Source organism: Papio anubis, chromosome 17 (assembly GCF_008728515.1).
Source record: "Papio anubis isolate 15944 chromosome 17, Panubis1.0, whole genome shotgun sequence".
NCBI classification, from domain to species: Eukaryota; Metazoa; Chordata; class Mammalia; order Primates; family Cercopithecidae; genus Papio; species Papio anubis.
This window is the reverse complement of record NC_044992.1, coordinates 30,777,330-30,790,041: the sequence shown is the minus strand read 5'-3', so window position 1 is coordinate 30,790,041 and position 12,712 is coordinate 30,777,330. Positions and strand designations below refer to the sequence as shown.

Below are 12,712 nucleotides of genomic sequence, written 5' to 3'. Positions count from 1 at the left end.
GCGATGGCGTGATCTCGGCTCACTGCAAGCTCCACCTCCTGGGTTCACGCCATTCTCCTGCCTCAGCCTCCTGAGTAGCTGAGACTACAGGCACCCACCACCACGCCCAGCTAATTTTTTTGTGTTTTTAGTAGAGACGGGGTTTCACCATGTTAGCCTGGATCGTCTTGATCTCCCGAGCTCGTGATCCACCCGCTCTGGCCCCCCAAAGTGCTGGGATTACAGGCGTCAGCCACTGTACCTGGCTTCTATTTTATTTTAAAATAAAAATTTTAAACTTTTATTTAAGTTCTTATAATAACAAATCCCAAGGTAGGGGAAGATGATATAAAAAGAGTGGTAGGTAATGAATATTGTAATATATATCTCACATATAGATGGAGTAGGAAGAGAATGAAGAACAAATTGAGAATTTGTAATAGGCCTAATAAGGATGCTTTTCAAACCAGAGATGAAAAGGAAATTTTAGAAATAACAAAAGACAAAAATTTACCATGTCAAACCTATTACAGGTTTAGTGTCCCTAATCCAGAAATTTGAAATCTGAAACATGATTGGTCCCAAACATTTCAAATAAGGATACTCAACCTGTATTTTGAACAAGAAAGTAGTGCTTAGGAAAGAAATGTTAACCTGAAACTTCAGTTAGTGCTAATGTCAGGAAGCTTTATAGAGACCACCTAGCGAAATTTTCTTTCTAAAGAAGTAATGAGGCTGGGTGTGGTGGCTCAATGCCTGTAATCCCAGCACTTTGATAGGCTGGGGTGGTGGATCACCTAAGGTCAGGAGTTCTAGACCAACCTGGCCAACATGGTGAAACTCTGTCTCTACTAAAAATACAAAAAAATTAGCTGGGCATGGTGGTGGGCGCCTGTGATCCCAGCTACTTCGGGAGGCTGAGGAAGGAGAATTGCTTGAACCTGGGAGGTGGAGGTTGCAGTGAGCTGAGATTGCACCATTACACTCCAGCCTGGGTGATGAGAGCAAAACTTTGTCTCAAAAAAAAAAAAAAAAGTAATGAAATTTAGCATATTTAGAATATTCTGGAGGTCATGACCTTATAGTTGTAAGAGTTGGATAATTTTATTAACTGGCTTTTTAAAGATTACTTTGAAAAGTGACGGAGTAGTTCAGTTGTGGAGATCATGGATGTCTACTTGCCATAGGAGAAATTGAAAAGGCCAGTAGTCCTAATGCTTTGCAAATGGCTACTGGTAGCTTTGGATTAAATTTCTGGTGACATCATACAGAGATTCAGAAGTACTGGTTTTCAAACAAATGAAAATGTTTTACTCTAAAAAGCTGTCATTCCAAAGAAGGATTTATTTAGCAGATAAAGTAAAAACTGTCAGATGACTCCAGAAATAACTATGGTGATGATGAAGCTAAATGTTTAAGGTACATGTGAATAATTTGGATAAGGTTTTGTAAATTGTGAGGAGGAAAAGTGATTTTTGAAAATTTAATTTAGATTTTAAATATGTAGGTATAAGGAAAGATTTAAATGTTATAAATTTTTATTCTTTTTGTTTTTAATAGAAAAGGGACCTCAGTATGTTGCTCAGGCTGGTCTCAAACTCCTGAGCTCAAGTGATCCTTCTGCCTTGGCCTCCCGAAGCACTGGGCTTACAGGCATTACCACCACACTTGGCCTTAAATAAAAATTATAAGTGTTTTAATGTTATCACATATATCCCCAAAACTTGATATATATGAGTTGGCAAAAATATTTTTAGATGGAAAATGGAAGTTCATCTTACATTCAGGTTTTTAAATAGACATATAGCCTATTTTTAAAATACACATTTGGGAGAATGGAGGAGTTAAAGTGTTACAAAGTTCTCATCTTAGTGGGTAGAGTAGGAAAGGGCATCATTATTTAATGTTTAAACATTATCAGTGCTAGAGATGGATATTTAATGCCTTGGTTAATAGAAAAGTGTGATAGAACTCCCAAACTAGAATGGTGCGAATATGGGTGAGAATGATTTGAAACTTGACCAAGCTAGATATAAGCAAAGAGAATAGAGGACATAACTGATTATGATAAATGAAAAATAAGATGAAAAGGTTAGACCAAATACAATTATCATCACAATACATGTGAATGGGTTCAATTATCCTACCTAAAGATGGTGGTTACCAAGAGGGTTAAAAAATAAAAGCTAGTGCTATATCATAAAAAGAAAACACCCCAAAACAATAATATTAACAATAAGGAAGAATTCAGGATAAAAGTCATTAGTTGATAACAGAAGGGATATTGATAATAGAATGTATAATTCACAAAAAGGTCATAAACCTATGTGTAGCAAATAAGATAGGAGCCACCTACATAAGCAGTGCACCTTAAAAATACAAAAAAGATAAAAAGATAATCAGTACAATGTTGAGTGCCTCCAGGGTAGGGTAATTATGAATATATAGAAGTTATTAAGGAACTAGGTTCTTTCAATCTGTCTGCTAATTCTTTGTGTACCAGTCATTTCTTTGGCTAGCCCTCCAGTGCTTGTAAGATTGCTGCCATTTTTTGAGGTATCACATGCAGATTCCACATTCTCTAGCAGAAGAAACACTCTCACACTGATGTCCTCCCTGACTTGAAATTAAAACCATACCAGACTAACAAAGAGAAAAGGAAGACTCAAATAACTAAAATCAGAAATGGGACTTGGAACATTACTACCAACCTTCCACAAATAAAAAGGATTTAAGGAGAATCCTATGAACAGTTGAACACCAGCAAATTAGATAACATAAATAAAATGGACAAATTTTTTGGAAATGGACAAATTACCTAAATGCTCTAAGAAGAAATAGAAAATCCTACGAGACCTATAACAAGTAAAGAAATTAAATCCATAATCAAAAACCTTCCAACAAAGTCCAGGACCGAAGACTTCACTAATGAATTCTATCAAACATTTAAAGAATTAGCACTAGTTCTTCTCAAACTCTTCCAGGAAATTGCAGAGGAAGCAACACTTCCTAACTCATTTTGTTTTGTTTTTATTTTTATTTTTATTTTCATTTACATGTATTTGCTTTATTTTATGAGACAGAGTCTTACTCTTTTGCCCAGGCTGGAGTGCAGTGGCACAATCTCGGCTCACTGCAACTTCTGCCTCCCAGGTTCAAGCGATTCTCCTGCCTCAGCCTCCCAAGTAGCTGGGATTACAGGTGCCCACCACCACACCTGGCTAATTTTTATATTTTTAGTAGAGATGGAGTTTTGCCATGTTGACCAGGCTGGTCTCAAACTCCTGACCTCAGGTGACCCGCCCACCTTGGCCTCCCAAAGTGCTAGGATTATGGGCGTGAGCCACTGCGCCCAGTCCCTAACTAATTTTAAAAGGCTAACGTTACCTGATACCAAAGACCAAAAATGACATCACAAAAGAGACAATTTCAGACAAGTATCTCTTATGAATATAGATGAAAAAATCATCAACAAAATACTAGCAAATCTAATAGAATATTAAAAGGATTTTACACTATGACCAAGTGAGATTTATCCCAGGAATGCAAGGGTGGTTCAACATAAGAACATCAGTGTGATACACCATGTTAATAAGGTGAAGGGGGAAAAAAAAAAAACGTTTATCTCAGTTGACACAGAAAAGTCGTTTAGCAAAATCTAACACCTTTTCATCATTTAAAAAAAAAATTCACAAAGCTAGGAATAGAAAGGAACTTCCTCAATATGATAAAGAGTATTTATGAAAAACTCACAATTAACATCATACTCTATAGTGAAAGACTAGAAGATTCCCCCATAGGATCAGGAACAAGACATAGATGCCTGCTTTCACTAGTGGTTTTCAACGTTGTACTGGAAGCTTTAGCAGAAGAAATTTGACAAGAAAAATAAAAAGCATCGGTATTGGAAAGGAAGAAGTAAAACTATAGATTTGTTGGACTTAATCAAAATAAAAAACTTTTGTACATCAGAAAACATCAAGAAAATAAAAAGACAATCTATGGAATGGGAGAAAATATTTGCAAATCATATGTTAATTAGGGTTCTAGTATCCAGAATATATCAAGAACTACAACTGCAAACAACACAATTTAAAAATGTGGCTGGGCCCCGTGGCTTACACCTGTAATCCCAACAGTTTGGGAGTTCAAGGCAGACAGATCATCTGAGGTCACGAGTTCGAGACCAGTCTGGCCAACATGGTAAAACTCTGTCTCTACTAAAAAATATAACAAGAGTGAAACTCTGTTAAAAAACTAATTAATGAATTAATTTTTATTTTTATTTTCATTTACATGTATTTGCTTTATTTTATGAGACAGAGTCTTACTCTTTTGCCCAGGCTGGAGTGCAGTGGCATGATATCGGCTCACTGCAACTTCCACCTCCCAGGTTCAAGCGATTCTCCTGCCTCAGCCTCCCAAGTAGCTGGGATTACAGGTGCCTACCACCTGTAATTATTAATTAATTAATTAAAATAAAGAGTAGGCTGGGCATGGTGGCTCACATCTGTAATCCCAACATTTTGGGAGGCTGAGGCAGAAGGATTTCTTGAGCTCAGGAGTTTGAGACCTGCCTAAGCAAAATAGCAAGACCTCGTCTCTATTAAAATAATTTTTTAAAAAATCAACCAGCTGTGGTGGCATGAGCCTCTAGTCTCAGCTACTTAGGAGGCTGAGGTGGGAGGATCACTTAAGCACAAGAGATCATGACTGTAGTGAGCTTGATCATGCCACTGCTCTCCAGCCTGGGTGACAGAGTGAGACTCTGTCTCATAAAATAAAAAATAAAAATAAAAAATGGGCAAAGGACTTGAATAGACATTTTCCCAAGGAAGATACATAAAAGACCAGTAAGCACATAAAAAGATACTCAGTGTCATTTGGCATTAGGGAAATGCAAATCAAACATAATGAGCCACCACTTTATTCCTATCAAGATGGGTACAATTAAAAAAAAAAAAGAAAAGAAGTGTTGGCAAGGATGAGAAGAAATCGAGTGATTCTGCTGAGAGAGCATTTGAAAAAAAGAAAACGAAATTGGAAACTTTGTGCACTGTTGCTGGGAATGTAAAATGGTGCAGCTGCTGTGGAGTACAGTTTGGCAGTTTGTCAAAAAGCTAAACATAGAATTACCGTATGACTCAGCAGTTTCACTCCAGGGTATATGCCTAAAAGCATTGAAAGCAAGGAATCAAAAGATATTTGTGTGCTAGTGTTTATAGCAGAATTTTTCACAAGTCAAAAGATAACAGTCCAAGTATCCATCAACAGATAAATAGAGAGATAAAATTTGGCATTTTTACATATATACTCATACAATGATTCAGCCAGTTTTGGTACATGCTACGACATGGATGAACCTTGAAAATTTTATCCTAAGTGAAATAAGTTAGACACAAAAGGACAAATACTGTATGGTTCCACTTACATGAAATATGTAGAATAGGCAAATTCATAGAGACAGAAAGCAGATTAAAGGTTACTAGGGACTTAGGGGTAAGGCAGAAGGGGAAGCTATTGCTTAATGCTTACAGAATTTTTCTTTGGGGTGATGAAAAAGTTTTGGAAGCGAATAGTATTGATGGTTGTATGATGCAGTTAATATAATTAATGCCACTGAATTGTATACTTTAAAATAGCTCATATGGCACAAAGTTTTATGTATATTTCACCATAGTAAAAAAAAATTATTAAACCCATACCGGTCTTTATTTTCATTATGCAGCTCTACCCTTTCAAGCTATCATTTATTTCCATTTTTTATTTTTTTGAGATGGAGTCTTGCTCTTTTGCCAGTCTGGAGTACAGTGGTGCAATCTCAACTCACTGCAATCTCTGCCTCCCGGGTTCAAGCAGTTCTCCTGCCTCAGCCTCCTGAGTAGCTGTATCTACAGGCACGCACAACCATGCCCGGCAATTTTTTTTGTATTTTTAGTAGAGATGGGATTTCTCCGTGTTGGCCAGGATGGTCTCAATCTCCTGACATCGTGATCCACCCACCTCGGCCTCCCAAAGTGCTGGGATTACAGGCGTGAGCCACCACACCCGGCCAAAATTTTAAACTAGTTGTAAGAAAAAGACACTTATGGCCGGGCGCGGTGGCTCAAGCCTGTAATCCCAGCACTTTGGGAGGCCGAGACGGGCGGATCACGAGGTCAGGAGATCGAGACCATCCTGGCTAACACGGTGAAACCCCGTCTCTACTATAAAATACAAAAAACTAGCCGGGCGAAGTGGTGGGCGCCTGTGGTCCCAGCTACTCGGGAGGCTGAGGCAGGAGAATGGCGTGAACCCGGGAGGCGGAGCTTGCAGTGAGCTGAGATCCGGCCACCGCACTCCAGCCTGGGCGACAGAGCCAGACTCAGTCTCAAAAAAAAAAAAAAAAAGAAAAAGAAAAAGACACTTATAAGAAGGAAAGAAATTCTTTTCCTTTAGTTTTACTTTTAGTGTATTTTACTTTCGTTATGTCTGGCTGATGAGGCTCTAACTAGTCATGTTCAGTCTTATGGTAAATATATTAGTAAACTAATGACTTACGTATGTGTGTATTTTTCATTTCAAACAATGAACAATCAGTAGTTGCTCTTGACAATAGGTGTTGATCAGGTAGACAAGATTTTATGTTATTGTGAAAGTAAAATACTGTGTTTGCATGATAGTGCCACATTTTGAGAACCTGCGTTTTCCTTAGGCCGAATGTTGGGATAAAATTAGACCATAATGAGTTGGACCGCAAGTTCCTTGAATTCAATATACTGCTTAGTGTCAGCCCAGATGGACACACAGAATCTTAAAGAGTCTCCATATGTTTAATTTGCCCTTTTGTTTAAATAGATATTCAGCAGGGACTGGAGAAAATATCAAGCTGTGCCTTTCTGGCCTACAATGTTTATTTTGTTACCTCATCATGTGCCAATTACTAAATAATTTCCACAGATTGTTATTTCAGGAGAATACTTAGAGTGAAGGTCTTTGGAAAGGAAATTCTTAGCATTGTGGAAATGAGAAGTAAGCACTGTTCTTTTTATTCTCTAAAATTTCAACCTATGGGTTTCTCATTTTTTTTTCTTTCAGCTGTTTGGCTATCAAATCTGTGTTTCAAATACTAATCCTTTTTTTCTCAAGGAATTTTTTTTTCTGGACTGTTACAGTATCTTCTGCCTTGGTGGCTTTGCTTCCACTCTTGGCTTTGCTATAATCCATTCTCCACACTGTAGCCAGAGCATTCTTGATACAGTTGCATTGTCCCATATGGTAGCCATTAACCATATGTGATTATTAAGGTTAAAATAATTAAAAGTAAAATGTGCCTCAGTCACACTGGGCACATTTCTAATACTCAGTAGCCACTGTGGCTAGTGGCTACCAAATTGAGCAACACAAGTATAGAACATTTCTAACATCACAGGAAATTATATTAGATAGTGCATAAGTCAAATCACCTCCCTTACTGTTGCAACCAAAACTCCTTTCCAAGGCAGGCAAGGTGCTATAAAATCTTGCTTATCTCTGCCTTCTCATTTCTCTTTACATAATCTTTTATTCACTGTAGTCTAGATGAATTGGCCTTCTCTGTTCCTTTGACTATGCCAGAATTTCTCCCCATCCCTTCTCAGGGGCTATTCCTTCTATTTTGCAGTTCCTTCTGTTTTGGAACATGCTTCCCCACCAGATCTTCACTTGGCTGGCTACAGTGTCATCATTTAGGTGTCAACTTAAATGTTACCACCTCAGGAGAATTCTTCCCTGTCTACCCTAAACACCTCTTTTGAGAATCTTTTGATCATATTACTCTACTTTTTTTTTTTTTATCATCTTTATAGCATTCATCCTTAAATGAAAGTCTTATGTATTTGTATATTTGCCCACGCTAATACCCTTGTCACCACTAGAACGTAAGCTTCTTATGGTAATAGATTTTGCAGATAACTGTGTGGTACATGTTGACAGGATACACACTGGCATTGTATAGTAGTCATCACTTTATTGATTAGTCCTGGTTCTTTTGAAGTTAATCTGTTTCCCTGACTATATAAAGGAATGATAGATATTAAAAGATTGTCTGAATTTTTATCATCATGGGTTATTAATCTGTTAATATTTGTGGTATAGATAGAAAAAATAAATTTTATGTATCTGTTGATTTGATGCTCCTAAAGAATACTTCCTAACCTCTCCATCCTTGGTTTTTTTTTAAGTAGCTTTTATACCTTTGTTCCTTCTCAGGCTGAGCATTTCAGAAAGTTGTATTGGCTTGATACATGAACGTAATGTTCTAGCTAGCATTTAATAAATAAATAAATAAATATTTGTCCAGTCCTAACACTGTTTGCCTATGTTGTATAGTCTATATAGACACATAGTCTGTTGCTGTCTAGAAGCATTGTACTATTTTGGCATATCGTTAAATAGTCAGCATGGTTGTACAGTTACTTTGTGTAAAGAACTCTGTATTTCCACTATAGAGGATAAAGATTTTAAAAGAAATAATTGGCCGGACGCGGTGGCTCACGCCTGTAATCCCAGCACTTTGGGAGGCCGAGGCGGGCAGATCACGAGGTCAGGAGATCGAGACCATCCTGGCTAACAAGGTGAAACCCCGTCTCTACTAAAAATACAAAAATTTGCCGGGTGTGGTGGCGGGCGCCTGTAGTCCCAGCTTCTCGGGAGGCTGAGGCAGGAGAATGGCATGAACCCGGGAGGCAGAGCTTGCAGTGAGCTGAGATTGTGCCACTGCACTCCAGCCTGGGCAACAGAGTGAGACTCCGTCTCAAGAAATAGTTGACACTACTGGTATTTTTGGTAAATTTATCTTATTAGAAAGAAAAATGAACATTATGAAGCATCATGAAATAAGTGGTAACTGATCAAGTGTTAGACTGTACTAAAAATAAGAAAAGATATTTTGTGTTGATTTTACTTTCTTCATTATTTTCCAAGTTTCTTATACTGAAGCTATATTACTTGTGGATTTGGAACAAAAAGAGCAAATGTCATTTTTTTAGATGCAGTACATGCTGAGTATACAAAATATATAAAATATTTAGAGAAGATAAGGAATCAACAATTGATGAAATTAATTATGGGAAGCTTTCAGGAAAGAGCATGTACTTCTTTATCGGCATGAGGTCATCTCCAATTTGGTCCACACATGTATTTTCAAATGCTGCCTTGTAATTGCATTTAATTACCTTAAGTCATTTAGGTGATTGATAAGAGGTCATCAGGTCTACCAAGCTGGAAATATCAAAAATAGAGCAATGTTATTTGTGTTTTATAGGTTGCTTCATGTGCGAAATGGAAACTGCAAATATCATTTGGGTGAAGAAACATTTAAATTAGCTCAGACATACATGGATAAACTATCAAAACATGGCCAGCAAGCAAATAAAGCTGCACTCTATGGAGAACTGTGTGCACTCCTATTTGCGAAAAGTCACTATGATGAGGTAAGTGTTTTAAGGTACATTTCATTGTGACCAATAAGTACCTATAAAAATAGAGAGTAAATCAAATAGTCTTCTCTTATTTTTCTTACAGATCTTTTTTGCTTATTAGGTTTATATAAGGCAGTACACATTTGTAATGGAATATTCAAAATCAGTCAAGCTGAGCACTGTGGCTCATGCCTATAATCCTAGCACTTTAGGAGGCCAAGGTAGAGAATCAGTTGAGCGCAGGAGTTTGAGGCCAGCCTGAGCAACAAAGTGAGACCCTGCCTCTACAGAAAATTAGCCGCATGTGTAGCACACACCTGTGGTGGTCACAACTAGATGGGAGGCTGAGGCAGGAGGATCCCTTGATCCCAGTAGGTTGAGGCTGTAGTGAGCCATATTTATACAATCCAGCCTGGGTGACAGAGTGAGACCCTGTCTCAAAAAAATAAAAATGAAATCAGACAAAAGGAGTATTTGTGAGATGAATTTGAAATATATACATGTATAATTTAGAGCCCTTTCTTTTTTTTTTTTTTTTTTTTTTTTGAGACGGAGTCTCGCTCTGTCGCCCAGGCTGGAGTGCAGTGGCCGGATCTCAGCTCACTGCAAGCTCCGCCTCCTGGGTTTACGCCATTCTCCGGCCTCAGCCTCCGGAGTAGCTGGGACTGCAGGCGCTCACCATCTCGCCCGGCTAGTTTTTTGTATTTTTTAGTAGAGACGGGGTTTCACCGTGTTCGCCAGGATGGTCTCGATCTCCTGACCTCGTGATCCGCCCGTCTCGGCCTCCCAAAGTGCTGGGATTACAGGCTTGAGCCACCGCGCCCGGCTTAGAGCCCTTTCTTTTGTTGTTTTTGTTTTAATTTAACCAAATGTTTACCTAAATTGTTTGGATGGGCTTCTTGTAGTTTTTGAGACAGGGAGGGTCTTGCTTTGTCACCCACGCTGGACTCAAACTCCTAGGCTCAAGTGATCCACCTTTCTCAGCTTCCCAAAGAGCTGGGATTGCAGGCATGAGCCACCATGCCCAGCCTGACAGTTATTTTCCTTCTACATTTGGATTTAGGGGTTTATACTATGCCTTATTCATGTCTTTGCAACTCTCATCACATTCGTGAGGAATGTTGAAGTCTTGGATAATTTCGAAAGTTCAATCTTTTAGTGATAAATAAGCTTTTCACTGATATCTACAGAAAAGTAAACAAACCTTACAGACATAGTTTGATGAATTAGCACCATGTTTTTGTGTTAGGATAGGCTAGGCTATGCGGAGGTAATATCAACCCCAGAATAGCTTGGAACAATGAAAGTTTCTTTCTGGCTCATAATATATCCCTGTCTTCAGATGGCTATGGCTGTTCTTAACATTATATCTACAGTTTGATCAAGACCCAGTGTGGTTTGGGTCTATCTGGAACATATCTATCTAGAACATTACCCGCCTGGGCACAGGGGCAGAAACTTCATGGAGTAGTACTGCTGGCTCTTGGACTTTTCTTCCAGAAATGGCACACTTCACTTTTCATATTTTAATTGCCAAAAGAAATAACATGGCCACACTTGTCTTTGTTTGTTTACTTGTTTGTTTGAGACAGCGTCTCACTCCATAAGGCCTGGAGTGCAGTGGCATCATCATGGCCCACTGCAGCCTCCACGTCAGCCCCACCAAGTAGCTGGAACTACAGGTGCACATCCCCACGCCTAGCTGATTTTTTTGATTTTTGATAGAGACAAAGTCTCACTATGTTATAACCCAGGCTGGTCTCAAACATCTGAGCTGGGTGATCCTCCCACCTCAGCCTCCCAGAGTGCTGGGATTACAGGTATGCGTCACCACAGCCAGCCTGATAATTTATTTTGCCTTTTTTATTTCTTCCATTAAGCACCAGGAGAGGAAGGACATTTTTTGTTTTGTTTCCCATTTCATACCTAGATACTAGCATATTTGCCTGCCACTTAACCTCTCCACACCTCAGTTTCCCATAATAGTACATATCTTATAGGGCTGTTGTGTCAGGTAAATGTGTTAATGCACATAAAATACTTTGGACAGTAGCTGGGACAAAGTAAGCACTCAACTAAACAGACAATTCATACATAAAATAATAAATCTTACAGTAGGAGGATGGAATGTATAGGAAAACACAGGAAACCTTGTCTAGGACTGAAACCTGCAAGACAGATGAGTTTAAGGAGTTGGAAGAAGGGGGAATGTATTTTAAGGCAGAGGGAACAGTATGTGCAAAGGCTTCTAGGCAAGAGAGAACATACCTCTGATTTCTGGAAAATATGTATACACAAGGTCTGATTCAGACAAGCTATAGATATTAAGAGTAAAAATAATTTAACAGATTTATACTTTGAAGAAAGTTTAGCCTCAGAAAATTCTAACTGTAAATATTTTGTGTGTGTTCTTATTGAAGTGCTTGTAGAAAAATTTTGCAGTCATCTTGTTAAATATTGTCAACTTGATTTACCACAGTTCTGTCTCTTCTATAAATAATAATTTTTTTAGGCATACAAATGGTGCATTGAGGCAATGAAAGAAATTACAGCAGGCTTACCAGTGAAAGTTGTGGTGGATGTTTTAAGACAAGCTTCTAAGGTAAATATACTGTTAAAATTATTAAATGAATTATAGGATTTATCAGGCTTTAAGTTTGTTTTAATTAACCTATTTAACATTTTAGTTATTTGTACACTCCATAGACATAGGTCTGTTTTATAAGTTTCTGTGCTCATTTTTAGAAATCTGGTTTCTAACTAAAACTATCACATGTAGATTTTTAGCTAATTTTTCTTTACCAAGAAAACCAGTGAAATAATTCATTTTGATAATTGTTTCAGTGCACTAAAGTACAGATCAAAGTAGTATTTGGGTGCTATTCTGGCTTGAGTTTCTTTTTGTGTTTTTTTTTAAAATATTTATAGCAACCTAAATTCCTTATGCCAAAATCCTGTGAACTTTGGTCACTCTTCTGCTAAAGGATAGCCTGGTGTTAAATCTCTTTGTCATAGTATTGCAGTCTCACAGCAAGGCAGCTTGCTATACTTGACCTGCTAGGCAGTCCTTACTTGATTTTTCTCTAGTTTTTTCTTATTCTGTAAATAAATGCATTAAATCTTTAAATTTTTATTTTATTTTAAATAGAGACAGGGTCTCACTATGTTGCCCTGGCTGGTGTCAAACACCTGGACCCAAGCGATCCTCCCACCTGAGCCTCCAGAAGTTCTAGGATTACAGGTGTGAGCTGCCACGCTTGGCCTGCATTAACTCTTGAGGATATTTAGTAGTA

The 12,712-nt window shown here is 38.1% G+C and overlaps 1 protein-coding gene across 4 annotated transcripts in view; it reads left to right on the top strand.

The window, feature by feature from the left end:
- The window catches only part of APPBP2 (amyloid beta precursor protein binding protein 2), an 81,648-nt gene that overhangs the window by 48,463 nt on the left and 20,473 nt on the right, over positions 1-12,712 (top strand). For all 4 annotated transcript variants that reach the window (XM_021929120.2, XM_031657488.1, XM_021929122.2 and 1 more), the window contains 2 exons: positions 9,263-9,431; positions 11,932-12,021. In XM_021929120.2, the coding sequence (XP_021784812.1) occupies positions 9,263-9,431; positions 11,932-12,021 (259 nt within the window). The remainder of the gene's footprint in view (positions 1-9,262; positions 9,432-11,931; positions 12,022-12,712) is intronic.